Source organism: Argopecten irradians, chromosome 11, assembly GCF_041381155.1.
Source record: "Argopecten irradians isolate NY chromosome 11, Ai_NY, whole genome shotgun sequence".
In the NCBI taxonomy this organism is placed as follows: domain Eukaryota; kingdom Metazoa; phylum Mollusca; class Bivalvia; order Pectinida; family Pectinidae; genus Argopecten; species Argopecten irradians.
This window is the reverse complement of record NC_091144.1, coordinates 39512221-39532439: the sequence shown is the minus strand read 5'-3', so window position 1 is coordinate 39532439 and position 20219 is coordinate 39512221. Positions and strand designations below refer to the sequence as shown.

The window sequence follows — 20219 nt, the reverse complement described above, 5'->3', positions numbered from 1 at the left end:
TAACAGGAGATAAAAGGAACAACGCATATTTTTATTATCTATTTTTTTAGCGTCAATTATGATTTAGCTTTTCATAAACATGTTAATCTACAGTTTATACGCTTGATACTTTTTTGTGGTGATTATTTTTGCAATTTGTTCTTGCCGACGAAATATAAGAAATTTCCGAGAGAGAAAAAAAATCGCACACAAAAATAAGTTAGTTAACTCTAAGTCACATAACAAGATGGCTTATAAGATTTGGGACTCATTGATTTGACCTAACAACTTTAACTTTTAATTAATTTCCTTTTCTTACTCTTAATCACTAATAGGTACATGTATACAATTAAAGGTTTTTGATACTAATTGAAAATATTTTTTTTCTGTCACTTTTTTTGATTGCCAATATTAACAATATCATTTGTTATACAAGTCAGACTTCCTAGATTTTTTTGTCAATTACCCAAAGAGCCTTTCATTTGATCTGTATTCAAAATCAGCCTAAATGTTTCGGAGATGATGTAGGTAAATATGGATGATTTCCTTAAAGATGCTCCACCGCCGACAGAGCATAAATGATATTAATCACTTGAACAATAATTGGTGTTTAATCGTGTATATATAAGTTTAATTAACACAAGAAATATTATAAAATAATGTATTTTGTCTTTGGTACATGCGCAATCAGTACTTAATTCCATATAGGATATAGTGCCACGGAATTTTTTCGGGATGCAATTAATTATTTTTTGTAACTTAAACTTTAAGTGAAATTAGAAGCTCAAACTTTTCAATGGTGGTAATGGTGTAAAGTATGTAACTTTTGTAACTGAAGAAAAATACTAAATCATCTGCTCGTGTTTTTGATAGTGAAAAAATGTCATTTGTCAGCGGTGGAGCATCTTTAATGTTTTGTCTTGAAAACAGTGTGAATTTCTCTAAAAGTAATATAACTAAAAGCTTTCGTTAATAATTAAATATCTGTTTATTGATTAAAACAGGTTTCTCAGAATGAGTAAGTATAATGAATATATCTATCTAATTGAATATTTTAATATAGATTTGTCGTCATCAATAATAATAATCTGCCATCAGTGTGCCATTCGCTCTTCAGCTTCTCTCTTCTCGTCGAGTGTCATGTATTTAGGACTGTCGGCCATGATACTCTGCATCTCCGAGCCGTCCCGACTCACGGCCATTTCGAAATATGTCTTTCTGAATATCCATGACCTTAGTTTATAAATTTCGTACAGAATGAATTGACTCAGAATCGCCTGGACGATACACAGAACACATGTAACGATGGCCTCCGCGGGATTCTTCCAGTTCAGCACGTTATATGCGTAATGGCGTCCTTCCAGGATGGTGCCGTCGTTCAGGAAGTAGATGGCGTTGAAGAGTGAGTAGATTGAACCGAGCATGATGGCAAACAACATATGGAGGATACGCATTGGGGCAGCGCTGATGAGAAGGTCTAAGACAACAAAGGTGGTATTCAGGGTGTGCTTCAGGCGACTCATATCGGACATCAGGATTTCTGGGGACACAATAGTAAGTTATTATTTAACACAGTCTTCATCTACAGGACAAACTAAATGAAAATTTACTCATTCACCCCTGAAGACATACTTGAACTCTGCCAATTCAAAGGCTGGACCAGTGCATTATAAATTGTCAGGGGTAGTTAAATATGTTAATGATCTTCCTTTGTCTGTTTATGAATCAATGAGAGAGGGTAATAACTTTGTCAGAAAATCACCAAACCTGACTTAAGGGAAAAAACATAATTCAATGCCTATTTGTTCAAAAGGTGATTAGGTTAATTATAGTTTAATGATAATTTTCAAATCAAGGTGAAAGTATATCTGTAAAAAAACTAACTTCACAGGATTTTCACCTATTTGCCCATTTTATAAAAGATATAATAACAAAAAACAAAAAAAATCTTTTAACAACTCGGCACTGGTGTGATCATTATTTAAAAACAATTATAGTGAAAGGATAATGAAAAAGCAAATTTAAAAAAAGCGTATATTATAGGAAATATCATGTAAAATTGAGCTTAATTCTCTTTTTCAATTTCATTTTTCTTGGGTTGTATAAATCAGAATTATGAAACTTAGTAATTTAATCATGCTGCATACTAAGGGCTTGAATGAATCAATTAGTATTTTTCTATATTATTGACCCGGGTAGCTTTAAATGATGCTTAATCTCACTTGTGATGCTTAATCTCACTTGTTAAACAAACAAATTGTTTGTCCAAAAAGTAATTTACAGATTTTAGACTATTTGACCCATGTGACCTTAAATGAAGGTTAAGGTTGTTTAATTAAACAAACTTGGTAGTCCTTCATTCCAAGTATATTACAGTCCCATGAGACTAGGCTTTTAGTTATTAACAGGAAGTCATTTAAAGATTTTGGCCTGTTTAATTTTGTGACCTTGAATGGAAGTGAAGGTGGTGATATCTTTCATCAAACTTCTTCTTGGAAGCCCTTCATACCAGCATGTCACTTGCCCAATAGCACGTCTCTAGACAGCCTAGTTATCGACAAAAAGCTATTTAAAATTAGCATTTTTGAACCCTTAGTCCTTGAATAAAGGTAATTCATTAAAAAAAATGGTAGCCCTTCATTCCAGCTTTCCATAAGCCCAATAACGGGTCTCAAGGCCTCAGAGTATTGAAGATCGAAGATGTTATGATTTTAGCCTATTTGACCCCTGCAACTTTAATCGAAAGCCAATGTAACTAAATTGAGCAAATTCGATAGATCTTTGTCCCAGCATACCACATGCCCAATATCAGGACTACGGGCCTCTTAGTTACTGACAAATCGTTTAAAGATTTCAGTCTAGATGTATTTGACCCCTGCGATCTTGAATGAAGGCTGATGTCACCACTTGAACAAAATTGGTAGCCCTTCATTCTAGCATGCTACAGGTCTGATATAAAGTATGTAGGCATCTTAGTTATTGACAAAAAGTCAAAAAGAAAATTGACTCCGGATGAACGGCATAAGTTCACTTGCTCTTAATGCAGGTGAGCTAAAAGAGAGATAATTAAGTAATTTTACTGCAAGTTACCTTACAAACCGATATGAACGCAAAGCTCAAACAACACAGGAAATATCAGACACATGTATTTCTTGAAATATACAAATGACAATGAAATATATTTGTGGTAAACCAAAATTGGAGCGCAAATGCGCAGGAACCCATCTTTACTTGTTAATTTGAAATCAAACAAACACACTTTACGTACCGGAAGTATCGAGGAAGGTGAGAAATCCCCAGTAAGATATGGTCACCACAACCGCTGAATTGTAGCTCAGGTTCATCAAACTCCACTGGAGCTTCAGAGATCGAGGCATTCTCTCAAAAGTTTGTCGATCTACAACAAAAATACATAGATTATTAACGTGCCAATTTCTTTGCATGATGTCACAGGATTTTGACGTTCTGTCAATAAGTTATAATATATATATATATTTATGTAGTATATAGGGGTATTTTTTATATACATTGTATACATATACTATATATTACTGACAGAACGTCAAACTCCTGTGATAATACAGAGATATCTGTCCTTGTCGATAGGTATTGCTTGTTACGTCGTTTTTATTGTCGTAACGTTACATCTTTCCTGAGCAAACGACAACAGTACGAAAGGGTACTACAGGGTATATTCTTCCAAAATTATTGGTATATGTATATGTAATTACACAAGGCTAAAATGTACATTACTTTAAGCGATAATAGATGAAGTGAATGTCTTTGTTTGAATCATTTAGGCCAAGCACAATCTCCCAGACATAAAAGTTTTACCATTTCCTCCTTTTCTATGATGCATATAATGAAGTGGCCATACAAACCTAGAGTCCATTTCGTCCGAATGGAGTAGAAAGTCACGCAAATAGCTTGCACAATGGCGGTTAGCCCCAGAAGGACGAAGCTCCAGTTGGTGGCGTAAATGAGGTAAAGCCATCTCCTGTCGCTGTAGAAGACTTCCGTCTCGTACATAACATCAGTGATTATCCAACCCACCATCCCGAGGGCTACTATCAGTCTGTACGCCACATAGATCTTCTGGTTGATAGGCCACTGAAAAAAATAAAAGAAATAAACTGTAGACCTACTTATTTTCGTGGCGATTCAATTTTGCGTTTTTCAGGCTTCACGGCATAATCATGGCGATTAAATTAAACATTTTTCGTGTTTAACGACTTTTTCACGGTGATATAATTTTGCTTTTTCATGCTTCACGGCTTTTTCATGGCAATTTAATTTTGCATTTCTCATAATTCACGACATTTTCGTAGTTATATAATTTAGCATTTTTTATGTTTCGCGACTTTTCACGGGAATTTAATTTTGCTTTCTCATGATTCATGCCTTTTTCATGGCAATATATTTTTTGCATTTTCGTGCTTCACGACTTTTTCACGGTGATATACTTTTGCATTTTCATCCTTTACGGCTTTTTCGGGGCGATTTAATTATGCGTTTTTCATGTTTCACGGGTTTTTTTTAAAAACGACTTTATTTTTCCTTTTAAAAAAAATCAAATAATTCGACTGTACTTGTGCTTGAAAAATATTTGTGGGGATTAATTTTTTGCGATTTCTGATCGTCCGCGAAATCCATGAAATTAAATTGCTCGCGAAAGTAAGTTGGTTTACAGTATATACCAGCAAACAGAGTCTATGGATAATGTACCACAGGGACCTGGCACGAATTATTTTGACCAATAGTATACATAGATATATATATTATAGTATCAATGATACCAAGCTGCCACTTGCTGAAGGGTAAATTACGCTCCATTGTGCTGTATAGTTTAATATTTGTCTACTTTGTCCCGCATTACTGTTCGTATCCTATTATGTAATCGTGTTCGTTTTGTTTGTCTTGACAAAGGGGCAGATCGCTTCGAAAATTTGACAATTTTGTTTTGTCCACACGGTTATTACTTTCTTGTCCCATATATATATATGTATGTATACTGTTGGTTAAAAAATCGTGCCAGGTGCCTGTGATATGTAACACATACATGGATGTTAGTTTCATTGATGCATGTTTATCGTCCTGGTAAGAATGCTTTCTTCTACTGGGTTTTCTATTTGTAGAAACCAACATTTGTCAAAGATGAGAGGAAATTGGCTTTGGTAAATGTGTGCGGCTGTAGAACCCAGGAGAAAGCTTTGTATGATATTAAGTAATGGGGCATTTTCAAGTATATAAATGGAGTCCATGAAAATAATATAATTACATCATTTGAATAGCAGAATCCAAGAAGTCGATTTAAATGATTACTTAATTCAATATGGTTCGAAAGGAATTGTCTTTGGTATATTTCGTTGATAGACATTTTACGGCAACAAAAGTTTTATGATGTAAGTGATGTGAGAGAATCTATAAGGCCTTCCACCGACCAGTTACGTTACCAAGTAGAGTGCCCATAGAGACATGAAGCCATGACCAAAGGTATTATTTTGTTGCCTACATCAGCTTGATTTTCTAGGACTTTAATGTCTGCATTCCATGGAACTGAGAATGTTACATTGCATACACGATTGACAATTGTTCGGCTTGGCTACAGACAATTTGTTACAGTGTAAAAAAGATTTAATGCATTGCTTTGCATTAAAAAAATCGGAAATGGACAGTCACAGAAAGGTACAATCACTGGATATCAATAAAGGCAAGAATAATTGATCCATATAGAACAGATGTTACTTTCACCACGCTGACTGAACCATTCGTGTCGTGCAGCAAGTCTCCCTGTGTATTGCAATTATCGATTTTATCACCAGCCGACTTTCCGAGGTCACGTGACATTCTACCAGCAGTGCATCTAAGCAGTCCATTGAAAACAGATTTTGGCGACAAGAATTTCTCTAGGCAAGACAGCTTTCACAACAACCTATCACTCATTTTTTTTTATTTTAACAAGGAAGTAAATAAAACCAAAAAGGTCGACTATGCCTATGACAATTTTCATCATATTATTGGTCCGATTCAAACTTGGATAAATGTACATGTCTTGATTTTTAGACCAGATTTGACAAAATCAAAGGTGTTGATCACAATTTAGAGGTTTGTCTAGATATATTTTTTCAGAAATATGAACAAAGATGCCCCTCTTTCTCTTCTATTCCACACACGCACAAGCAACTAGAACCAGAACGTCGAAAACGCTTACAATGAGAATCAATGGATTAGTAAAATTACCAAGCTGGTAGCTTAACACTAATAGAATGTGGATGTCTACATGCAGGTATATACCAAACGTCTAGAGCATGCGTGTGCTCACGTAAGTATAGTAACTGTATATATACTAGTTTGTTATCGTTATGCGCTTTGTGAAAGCTGTCAGCATGTTATGAGACGGTGATGGTAATGAGGATTAAAATGAACATTGTTACACAGGCAATTGCGAGAAATCTTACAAAATAAAAAAAAAAATTATCGATTATTCATGAAAAATAGAAAGACTTTTTATATATTATCGATACTTCATTTTTTATTTTATGTAATTCTTGCAATGGAGCCTCTGTGATTGTCATATTTAATATGTCTTCTGTACTGAACGGTCAATGTGAACTTCATATCCTTTAAGTATTTTTGGATGTTTTATAAGTATTCGTACTGAATATTAGAAATCGTTATATGTATCGATGGAGTTTTCTGTACAAAGCATAATGCTCTATATTGGATACTTCTGCTTAGAAATGAAGCATTTTTGATTTGTGTCTCCTAAAATTATTAGAATGGCGTCAGGAATGAACGTTATTTTCAATGATATTTGTAAAAAGATGACCACAACTACTTCTAACTGGTCATTGAAATGAGAAATGCCAAAGGTGAGATTGCAAAATCCGTTAATACTATGAATATCACAATACGTTATATAACTTATTTTTTATTAAGTTATTCATGCAATACACAACCTTTTCCCTATAGTACGTAGGAAATCTTTTTTCTTATGTTATTATTCTTTATAGGAAACTTTTAGTTTTTGCTTCGGAAAGGTAGTGGGCCTTAAGTTTGCAAAAATATTAGACAGATAATGATTTCAATAACTTATACTTGGAGAAACTCGATATGTTTGGTGTGAATTAAACACTAAACACATAAATGGTATATTGGAATAAAATGTTTGAGCGCAAATACACACATGCACTTTAGCTACACAGTGATGAATAGTGATCACCGAAGCGAGCGATTGTTGAAGAACGTGACATGATTATTATCAAAGGCAACTTTACAGGTTATTATCATTATTATGAAGGTATGTGGAAAATAATATATATGATATATGTGTAGACAAACTTTTGTAATGAACTGAAGATATTTCAGAAACGAAGCTTGACATCAAATGGGAATAGATAGAATCAGTGTGTTTATGACGTCGCTCAGTTTGATACGTTCTAGATATAAATCACATATTTTGATGCGTTTTGAATCACATTTACAGCGCATATAAGATACACAGTTGGTCATAAAAAGATTAACATGCATATTTCCATGAAAACTAACGTTTATAAAAAAAAACATATCTGGGATCAATCGTTGGAAAGGAAATGTATCAAAAAGAAAGTCTTTTGAAACAATAATTAATATTCGTGGACCTTTAGAACTAATTTAAACAATCTCTCAAGACGAACGGCGTATTAACGTTTTCCAAAGGTTTGGGATACCCCTACTAGCGAGGTCTGATGAATATGAATCTATTGTTTAGAAACTACAGAACCTTTATATTTCCTAAATGATTTTAGAACTGAAGACAATTTTTGTTATTAAAAAGAATTATCCTGGATACTTTAAAACTATATATGTATAAAGAAAGATATTTATGAAATATTTATGTGCAGTGTTAAATGAAAAGATATTTATGGAATATTCATGTGCAGTGTTAAATGAAAAGATATATATGAAATATTCATTTGCAGTGTTAAGTGAAAAGAGATATATATTTATGAAATATTCATTTGCAACTGTTAAATGAAAAGATATATATGAAATATCTATGTGCAGTGTTTGAGTTTTATGATATAATGATAACTATGCTGGTATAGTTACGTGGGAATGAACCATATTGATTCTTCTATATGTGAACACACATATTATGCCCTTATAATTGAGAAATGAACAGCCGTAATGGCGCACGTAATTTATCACAGGCCTGCTATGTTATACAGCCATGTCGTAAATATCATATATAATATATGTAACACTATTGTAATATACTCATAAGTTTATTGTGATTTTCTATCAACACATTGTATACAGAATACAAAAATAGATTCATATACACACACACACATGCATACATATATACATATTGTATATTGATACATTCATGCAAAAACGTATGTATGCATTAAAACAAACTTACATACAATAAATGTATTCATTATGCACGAATATGTAAATTATGATGTTATAATTAAGCCTTGCTTGTAACGAGCATTTTTATTGGCTTGGAAATTGACATTATCGGTTCATTAAGAAAAATAAAATGTTTGTAACGAGTCTACTGATTTTCTGATGCAACGAGGTAATGATTACATGGGAAAAGAGTCCCTCGATGAATTTGGAATTTCAAAGAGATTGTCTATAGTAGATTGAATAATTAGCATTAATATGAACATGTTGTTTTATGTTGCGAAGTGTACCCTCATCAACAGGCGTTTGGCTCTATAGACATTTCTCTCTATATATATGTGTAATACTGTGTCAAGGACACAGGATTATACATAAATGTCTATAGAGCCAAAAGCCTGTGTTCTCATCATTAATCCAAAGCATGCTTATTTTGTGTGGCACATCTCCAGAACATAAAACAATTATTGAAGTTCATCCTTTAGTAGATATAACTTATAATAAACATGGTAAATATAATCTTATACTATGTAATTGATATAATATCAATATCTTCATATCGGCAGTTAAATTTCGCGAGCAATAAGTGATCACGAAAATGCATTTCCGCAAAAAATGTTTCAAACACATAGATGACGTTGAGTCATGGAAAAGGATTAACTTGAAATAGATCAGTGTACTTTTGATTAATTGCCAAACGGTTTATAACAGTAAATATCTATAATTTAATCTAGTCCTGTGGAATTTTAATTTTCTTATGCGGGACTTATTTTCTATTAAATCATTGCGCTGTTGTTTCAGCCAAACAGAGACGCCGTTACAAACGACAACGTCAAGTGTTTCGTTGAGATGATAACAAAATTTTGTAAGCCATTGCAAATGTCTGTAACAAACACGATTGAATGATCTAGTTTTAATATTAATATCATTTTACATATCCACTTATTTGAGATTCTAAATGTTTTTATCAAAAAAGGAAAATAAAAACTACAGATCTTAAAAATTGGTTATTGACAAAACGTATTACATATCTGAAATAGTTGGCGCAGATGTTGCTGATGTATGATGAACACACTTTACCTACGTATTTCATACAGCTTAACTCGGCTCTGAGTGTATGTGTATCGATCTACCGCAAACCTGTCTCTTAAATCGACCAACCTCGGGGCTTTTGTTACACAAAAACAACAGGTGTGTTTGTGGACAAATCTGTCAGATTTTTGAGACAACCAGGATATTAAGACGCAAAGACATGTAAAGTCTCGTGATATATAAACACATTAGAAACACATTACGAAACAGTAAAAATGAAATGTCGTGATTGAAAAAGCAACCAAACATTGGCGATGGCAGTTTTGGTTGTGTTGAAGTTAGCATGTTTTGGTGGATGCGCTACATTCGTATTGATTTATGCTATCTCACTAAAGCATGTCGCCAAAAACATGTGAGAATGTATCACCTACCATGGCCAACTGAAGATATTTAAAAAGTAGCGGGCGCGAAGGTGTCAAAGTTTTATATCGACAACTCGTGCGAGTCAATGTGTTCAGATACAACACAGAATCCCAACAAAATAAAACAGAAGAGTGTACAATGTATTTTAGGACTAAAATCGTCTTATCTCAGAGTGATATGAAACATCAATTGATAATTGTATGGAAATTCTGCACGGAATAACAATGAGTATATTATTCTATAAACTGCAATAAAACATGTATCAAGTCATTCATAAACTAATAATTTATAAATATCTTACAAAATCTAGAACACTTCTTCCCTTTTCATCTTATTAAAAAAAATTGCCAGTGAAAAAATAAAACAGTGTCAGAAACAATATACATTTTAGTAACAGCTTTGTTATGATCGAGATGCGATATGGTACATTTTTGTTCTATTATATTTTCTATCTATTTTTAACCAAACAAGTTGCCATATATACAATAATAGGTAATGATAGAGTGTTCGTAATTCCATTACTTGCATGGCTTAGACGGGTCGGGAAAGACCGAGAAAGAAAGAAAGAGAGAAAGTAAAGAGTGAGAGTTTGTAAGACAATAAGAATAAGAATATTGAAAGGAGGTCCTGCGGATATTTGTAAGTATGGAGGCAACATATTAAATTCCATAGTGAAACAAAAAGGAGATAGCGAGAAGACAGGATACGGTATCGTAGATAAGGTAACATGAAAGTGAAAGACAGGAAAAGAGTTGGGTTTTTTTTTTTGACAAATGAAACTTTTTTTTTTGCTTAGTGTAAATATGTGCTACTCGGCTCAATGCATATGAAATCGAAACAAGACCAAATAATAAAGTTCTATTACCAGTTATAACCATAGCCCTTTCTCAAGGTAGAATTGGAGAATCTAATTGTGAACAAATTAAAATTGTTACACTTTTTCTGGTATTCCACGCACGAGGAGCTATGGATTGAAGTCTGAAATGTACTTGTAATCAAACGAGCCGTGTGCCCCGAACATGAAACGTATGATTTATTAATACAGCTGCACCACCACATCTCGCATATTAAGTTTTCTTTTGGGTGCGTAAAGTTCACAGGTTATGCGTATACGAGAAGAAAACTGTTAAACATCAATTGAACACTAAATAAGTCGTTAGTATTCTCTGCCATTCAATTCTAAATATTTTATTCTTTGAAATGAACTTCAAGAACAAGTACGCAAGCTTTTGTATACAGACTTATCTGAAACTCCTCTATGACTGCTTACATATAAATAATGGTATATTGTAGGTAGCAATCTTAACATTTTGGGGAAATGATACTTTTGGAGAAATGCTTTTTATGATTTTTTTTGTGATTTAGGGAAGTATAAGGGCTACAGAAACTCATACATAAATTACGAAATGTAATTATGTGAAACAAGCTAATACAAAGGTATTTCCTTTCATCATATTTTATGTGATTTTTTTCAATAGTAATAGTGATGCAGAAACTGTGATATACAGATAACGACAAGTCAAGTCTATGTGAAACAGAATGTTTCAATGATGAATGGTAACGAGAGACGACTTTAGTTCAATATAGCAGCAATGCCACACGGTGACAAAAAGGGACATAGGTTCATTGATGTAAAAGTCAAGAAGGAAAAAAGGGGAATTAACCTGAGTATTCTCGCACAGGAAACAGAATCTTCAAAACTTGTTTATACATTGGTGGTAGCGAGTTTTATAATGTTCCCTCGAGTGACATTTTGTTACATTCCATGTAGGACCGTGATCAATAACAACTACATGATTTTAACGCCTAATTAAGCATTATGTACAGACACTATATCACTACTCTACTAACAATGCAATTAGCTTTACAGGAAATCCCCATGATATCGTATAACTATTGTCCTTGTTTCGGGTTGACATAACTAGCTAATAACCCATGTTACTTACTATAATATCAGCTCATACAGCAAACACTCATGATACAGTAGGCATATTATATAACCAACAGAAATATTATTCCTTTCCTATTAATATAAGCCATTAGAAAAAAAACTTGTATCATCATTGCGATAGATTTTTTGACGATTAGAACGACAGATTGGTTTCCACTAGACTAATCTATAAACATGGACTACTTGCAGTTGCCTTGCCGCCTACGATCAGAAACATTAAAGAATGTTGACTGATTTACGTGATGACGATGATGATTATCTTATTTTACTAGTATTGGATACGATTCCAAATATAACTCGATCTCTTTATGATAGGCATCGGCTCTGATAAATGTCAATGTGACATTTTCCAAACGTCATTCACGAGCTCGATATTTCTTATATCCTTTAGTTATTTCTTCTGCTTTGTCTTAACTGTTGCCATTTTATGCTTTCAAGTTTATCTTCAACTGCCCCTCTTGCTACGGCGGTCTCGCAGACATAGGAAATTTCATACTGAGATCTCAAGTTGCGATTTTACATGCTTCAGTGAGATAGCACTATGAGACTGGCAGATGTTTCCGCGACAGGAACGAGACACAACAGGAATATACCGCAGCCTCCCAAAATATACAGACATTAAAACAACATATCACACTCATGGAAGATCGTCCTTAAATGACAATGGCTGTTAATAGGATCAACCAATTCGACATATTAAATGCTTTTGATGAACTTTGAACCGATGGAATGAGAAAGTTATTTGTAATCCCCTTCACGCTGGACAAAAATTGCGGTATGACTTAAAAAATCGTTCAAATCGTGCACTGTCTACACAAGGGTCTTGGAGGTCGTGGAAAGAGTCTTTATCCAGGGTGAAGAGGACTTGAAGCAACAGCAATTAACGACAAGAGTAGATTGAACAAAAAGGAATCCGTGATATCTTAAGGAGCATTTTACAACTTTGACGATGTTTTAAACACGTAAACCGGCAGACCATAATCGGATTATAAATACACTCGCATCACGAGACTTCTGTCGTATATGTTTATCTATGAACGCAAGGTGTTGTGTAAAGCTGAAAAGTGACGTCATCTTTTCAGTACAACAGATGTTTAGGTTCACTATCCAATGACGACCAGTTAGGTACTAATAATTATATATTTAAGGATTTACCTTAACATCTTTTTATTTTTGATGATGTAATAGAGGAAAAAGACTACTCTAATCAAACCGCGAAAGGAATTTAAAGATTGCACTAGATTGTTATGTTATAGCTTCATAAGTAAAGAAATCTATTCAATTTAATCCCGATAATTAATGTAAAATTCTAAAATTTCTTGATATACTGGTTTTTTAATGAAATGATTTCGGCGGATTTTTTTCAGCAAATCATAGACAATAAAGTGGTCTATAATTTCATTCCAAATTTTTACCGTGTAATCTTGTCTTCGACCTGTTTCAATTAAAACATAAACTCTTTTTCAATGAAATCTTTACACGGTTGTATCAGCCAATCAGAAGCGGCGCTACAAATGGTAACGCCATTTTTACGTTATGATATGATGACATATTTCAAGCTAATGAGTAGGTTTCGTTACAAGAGTAATTTATTTAATCTATTATCAAACGACATTTTATTATTCATTGATAGTTCGACGGTAAATATCGTTTTTTAAACAATTTCGAACTGAAAACAGCCAATGAATGTCCAAAACCCGAATTTAGTATTGAAGAAATTCATAGAATAGAAATAGATTTTTGAAAATCAAAAATGAATATTGCTAATATTAATGCATCAATATGTATGGTAATACGAAAATATATTCCATACACTGAAATGCCATTAATAATTCAACATTTACACACATTAATTGATTAACCATGCGTATGTTCACACATTGTTCGCGCACAATGACTGATAGTACAATTCCCAATTGGTGAATGAATATTAATGATTAAATTGTGAATCCAGCTCCACGTGGATTTCTAAAATAATCACCATGGTGATAATTAAGTTTAACGGTCCTTAAACAGTTCCCCGCGTGCATTCCTGGTATTTTCGCCTGTCAGTAAAAGGATTCATTAAGGTGCCGATAAGATGGAATTTCGATTTTACATCGGAATTTTCTTTGCAGGAAGGCGTGTGTTGATTCTCATTATCAATTGGGTTCGCAAAACGCATTTGATCCTTTGGTTAATACAGATGTTGACCATAAAATTCCTTCAATAATAAGCTACTGGGTTTAATTCCCTTATCGGAAAAATGATTAAAATGTGGTATTTTAAAATGGAAGTTACGTATTGATATCTTGATCATAGAATAAAATCAGGGAATTTTTTTCAAGCAGCTTCCGCCTTGGATGGAACTATTTTCTCTGGCACTTCGACACCAAATTATACTCAACAGACTCAAACTGGTTTTCCCAGCCAACCAAATGTGATGCTACTTTTTTATGACATCATCTGTGATTGGCTAAGTGTAAGCATGATAAGGCCCAGATTTCTCGAAAAAAACTTATATAAAAACAACTGAATTAATCATTTTATTTTCATATAGGTTAAATAAGGAGTTTTGAGTCTGCACTTTGTGCACAAATTGGAGCCAGGACCTGTAAACGATACATGTCCATATATAACTTTAATTTACATGTTAAAGCTACATGTATCTTTAATTTTTGTCTTTTTCTTCACAAAAATTAATTTTGAAAACCACAATTTTTTAAATAATGTTTAGCAAACATTTAACGCCAACGGCAAAGATTAATGACGTTAATAACATTCGATACACGTTAGTTACCATACAGACTTTATACATATGCCTTGTTCTTATGATTTAAGTGTGAACATGATTTAAAAGAAGTAACTTTAAAATTACTGATAAGACTGTAAATTTGAGGTTTAAGACCATTGTTTGTGGTCTTGTTTGACAGTGTTATCCAATAGACGCAATGTTGCGAAAAGTTATTTGTCTTTGTGAAATAAAACCCCAAAATGTTATTCTCAGAATGATTGTAACTTTTGGTGCTGAATAAGATATCAAAAACTTCTCTTCATTGGCCTGTATGGAATTAAATTTTAGGACTGGTTTCTGACCAGAGTTAGTCATGTATGACCAAAGTGACTGTGAACCAAGTTAGTCACCTGTGACAGTGACTTTGAATTTTTAAAAAAAAATACAAAAAGCAATAGGATTTGGCTTCACACAAGTTCTATCTCAGCCATATCCAAACCGATCCTATATAAACATCTAATAATGAATTTATGAATAACAGATAAACATTTAACATAAAAGTAAATCTCCTAAATCAGTAACAGGCACTGCAGGCTACATGGTAATTATGTTAAATCTGTTGGTTTTCGGTGATATATTCTGATATTATTCTGATATAAAGTATAAATTACGTCTTCATCACGATCTTAACAACCATATAATGAGGTTTTAATGCAATAATGGTTAATGGGAATTAAGTGATTAAAAAGTTGGTTCTTAGAATTATTCTTAAATAATTTAATTTCACATTTCACACTCATTTCTATTGGTTAGATCATTGAAGTTATTTTTCCATAGGCCGAAAGAATTGTATGTCAAGTATTATAATGTCCTATATACAGAACGTTTTTGCGAGATATTTGAAAAGCGACACAGTCATTGGCCAAACTGAATTATTGGATAAGATATCAATGCGCCACAACTCAATTTGATTTATTGTAAAAGTAAGTAAAATCACAGAAATTTATGCCCAAATAATATCTGATTTATGTATGAAGAATGTCTCTCCATTTTTAGTCAGTGACTTCATAAACCCAAAAGATATTAAATAATGGTTAAGTCTTTATCGGATCTAACAATATGACTATTAAATCAATTAGACTACTGCGAACCAGAATGGACACACATCACACCACTAATTGTCTATTAGGCAAAAAAATAAATAAAGCGTTACGGTAGAATAGAGATCTAGTGTGTGGCTGGGCCTCAGGGATGGATTCAACTATCTAGGTTACTATGAGGGAGGGAATAGAAGGTTATGGGAACTGACGCTTTTCGATAGAAGTTCGAAAAGCTGGAAGCAGGAAAATATTTGGCACTCTTGGTGTCCAGGAAAGAACACGAAATCAGACCATCAACAACATGGCACCAGCAGCAGCACGAACCTGTTTGATGGGAATAGAAGCTGCTGGAAGCCAGACCATTCAGGAAACGAGACTGGTCGCCTATGATTGACCCACCATCTCAAGGATTTTCCGAGGTGGGCGTAGAAACGTCCAGTGACGGATGGACTCGGCTGATGACTCAATGGTACAGCGACATAGATATCACAGCTGTGTGTAGGAAAATAATCGGGGGGCGGGAATGTTAGTCAACCCTATCCCGCGAAATCAATGATAGTCTTCGTTAAAGATATCACATATATATCACTATACATGTAGTGGGATGTCCAAAGTGTCAGTTTAAAACTCAGGTAACTTTACCACTAGATATCAAAGGAACACACTCGTGTTACAGTTTCTCATACCACTTTGTCAATGTGTGGAAGAAAATCAAATTTTTATAGTTTACCCGGATTTTAGTTCAATAAATAGAATATCTATTCATAGTGTTAATTATAAAAAATATGTATATGGATACGAAATTGAAAATGCTCCGCCGCTGACAAATTGCATGGTAGAAGAATGAGTATTTTCTTCAGTTAAAAAAGTTACTTCTTTACACCATTACCACCATTGAAAAGTTTGAGCTTCTTGTTTTACTTCAGTATAAAAATATTAAAAATAATTCATTGCACCCAAAAAAAATCCACGATACAAAGTCCTATATGGAATGAAATACTGATTGCGCCTGAATCAAAAGCAAAATATCTTATATTATTTTTGTGTTAATTAGACATATATACACACACATTTAAACACCAATTATTGTTAAATTGGTAAGTATCGTTTATGCTCTGTCGGCGGTGGGGCATCTTTTACAGATGTCAAGTAAATGTCATACACATGCTACACTCAACCTATTCAAACAGAGAGGTGTCGATTTATGTTTAAGGTTTTACAGAAGGCCAGGTTTGACAAGGCTGATAATATGTATGGGAATTTTGTAAGTAATCGCGATACCGCGGTCAGATGGATGAGAGGTTTGTGTCTTTGATCCGCAAATGAAAGTGCTTATCGTCATATAGGATTGTGTTCGCCGCTTTGTTTTAACACTGTTAGTAATATCTGCACCATTAATATTCTACACCACAAAGCGCGACAAAGGTCACTTTGATCAATACATTCAATGTAAATATCATGTGGTGGAAAGACAATACTGTTGGCATATTGATCTCTTCATTATACAGTTGACATTAATATTTCTATATCTCAAGTATCATATATTATGTCACAAACTTCCATCTTCTGCCAAACAAACTACGTCACAAACTGTATTTTCATCTTTTAAAACATTATCTTCGACACAAACTTTATTTTAATCTTCTTTGAGACATACTACGTCACAAACTACATTTTCGTTTCCTATCAAACAAAGTACGTCACGGATGACATTTTCATTTTTCTACCAAATAAGCTACGTCACAAACTGCATTTTCATCTTTAACCAAAAAAACTACGTCACCAACTACATTTTCATATTTTCATCTCCTAACACACAAACTACATTTTCATCCTCTATCAATAACACTCTTTATTTGGTTCTATAAAAATATTAAATTAGAAAAAGGATCATGCTTAAAAATCCTATCAACTTGGCGTGATGTGTTAAGCATTAAGTACGTAACATCAGCCGAAACCCCTATCGATCGATCTGGTGGGACATCCATCCATGTTTATATAACATTACAGATAGCTTATAAACATTATTGACAATGTTCATAAAAAATGCTTCTAAAATATATATAAAATCAGTTGTGTCAATCATAGCATAATTTGGTTATATATTCAATGTTGTGAGACACAATTCAAGCTCCTGATAAAATAACTACAGAGAGTAACTGTTATTATGTTACGTAACGCAACCAGGATGTACACCACAAAAAGCAGCTTGTTATATATTATGAACTATATGGTTCACCTCCCACGGGAAAAGCCTACCTGCGGTCTGACAAAGTCTGAGGGGTTGTCATAGTCCAGGCCGAGACTTTCTGGTCGGAACTCTTGGACCAGACTTTCAGCACAAGACTCCATTTTAGTCAGGTTGACAACAGCTTCCACAGGCTCTACAATTCCTCAAAGAGAACAACAACAAAAATCTTCCACTTCATTTTGTCAACGACAACATCGCCCAACACATATGGGAGTCTTTCCTGTCAGGCAGAGAGGCTGTGGTCCTGGTTGTGATATTATATACCGTCTAGTGAATACAGCGACTACACACACCAGCGCCACACAGTCAGATCGATACAGCGACAGGCCCTGTTGTCTCGTGTATCACTGATTCAAGCGTACAAAGCACAAGCAATGAGAATTTATTAGTAACTAGAATCATTGCCTGAAGCATTCAATATTGAACAACAAAACCTATAACTAGTCGCCGTCTAAAATATTGAAGACCGCAACACAAAGCAGTTAATCGTACTAATCATAATAACCGTCTTATTATAATCATTCACAATCGCATGCAATAAACACTATCTTAGCACGAAACATCATAGCGTTAACATTTACACCAAGAACAGTCATAGCGTAAGCATTTACATCAACTCTAATCATAACCTATAGGGTATAGAAATGAAATTTAAAACTTATATTTGGCTAATGGTCAACATTAATATGTAAATTTTAGATAAAGAAATCGAGGTAAATATTGCTTACTTCCATAATTATCATATCATAGCTTAAAGTTCCAATACAATACATGGTATATATAAAAAATAAAGCCAGCAGGATTAAACTACACGTATGTTTGGCATTGTGCCCCTTCTTTAATTAATATAAATGAAATAAGATCTTTCTCCGGGAATCATAGCTCGACATATGACCTTCAAATTTCAATTTGCGAATCCGATGTTTGACTCTATTATACAGCCACTATCTCACAGCAAACCTAATTATAACCCTAACATTTGTTTTCTTACAACAAAACCAATCTTAACAAATAGAAACAGTTTCAAGGATATCATGTTTGCTATATGTTGGTTTAGGACAAGTGTTCGTTAACTTTTATTCTCCACTTCATTAAATCAAATGAAGAAAATCATCTACCTAGTAAATGACCCGGTTTCATTATCCCAACGTTTTTCGAAATTTTTGCGATCTCAAACCTTATCGAAGGCCTTCTTGAAATCTACTGAATAACATCAAATGTTGTTCAGTATTCAACATCACTTCCTTCTCCCAGATCTATATCAGCACCATGACAAGCTGAATTACTTTCAATCTTTTGGAGGTACCGTAAACTGGCATGATTTAGCGGTTATCTTATTTAAGCGCATTTCGTGCCAAAATATCTCCGCTAAAACATTGTGTTAACCTATTTTCCATATATGGTTAATAAAGCTATTATTAAACTCCATTTCATTATTCTGCTAACCTGTTACAAATTGCTCTTGTGCTCAGATTTGGAAAATTCGAATGTTTACTGTATATTATACTCCATTTTGTTAACTGTGGAATTTCGAACAATCTTTTCCATAATTATAGAATTATATATTCTAAAGGTTGATAGAGTGACAGTGATAGTAACCCCTGGAATATCGAGGGTACTATTACACTAATTAGACTAATTAATAGGTAGTGTTCTATATCTGACTTAGGTTATGTCGTGAAAAGATCTATAATGTGTGCCTCTTTTAGACGGAACTATACTCTCATCGGAGATTGATTGAAAATGAGCAGGCATAATTTGGACATTCTTTTCATTTTGACGTCGTGCTTTAATTAATTAATGGCTTTTTCAATCTTTTGAACAGTTTTGTTGTGTTTTTAGAAATCAACAATTCAGTATATCAACGAGTCATTTTGTGTCAATATTGTGAGCCAGTAATTATATCTGAAGCCGCCTAGCCGGAGACAATTTAGACATGACAGAAATATCTTTCTTAAGTATTCCCAATTTCCGGTATGGTAGAGTGAAGCTCATAGGTCGATAGCTTCCTGGATCTGATTTCGGTGGTCCTTAAAACAGTTTCGATATCATATAGACCTCTTGTGTATGGATTGGCTTCTTAATGTATCTATAGAAAATATTGTTTTAAAGATGGGTTGCCTCGTATTTGCGGTCGATTTTCTGTTGTTTTTTTAGTCAGAGTTGAATATTGATTAGTCAGAGATCAGACCATGTACTTATAAATATTCAAAGATATAGATTGATACATTTTGATACATTTGATTTTGAGAGAATCACTGAATAATTAGTGTTTATATAAACCTCCTCAACCTCGATACTCCAGGGGTTACTATCACTGACGTTACATCCACCCCTGGACTATGTCAATAATACTGGAGGCAACAGAAGACACAG

The 20219-nt window shown here is 33.7% G+C and overlaps 1 protein-coding gene across 1 annotated transcript; it reads right to left on the bottom strand.

Moving 5' to 3' along the window:
- Positions 1–949: 949 nt before the first annotated feature.
- LOC138335536 (protein rolling stone-like) lies at positions 950–18134 on the bottom strand. The gene is made up of 4 exons (XM_069284672.1): positions 17852–18134; positions 3861–4089; positions 3248–3376; positions 950–1519 (listed from the first exon to the last, which is right to left on the bottom strand). The coding sequence occupies exons 1-4, from the start codon at positions 17942–17944 to the stop codon at positions 1074–1076; spliced, it is 897 nt and encodes a 298-aa protein (XP_069140773.1). The 5' UTR covers positions 17945–18134; the 3' UTR covers positions 950–1073.
- Between the last annotated feature and the right edge of the window lie 2085 nt (positions 18135–20219).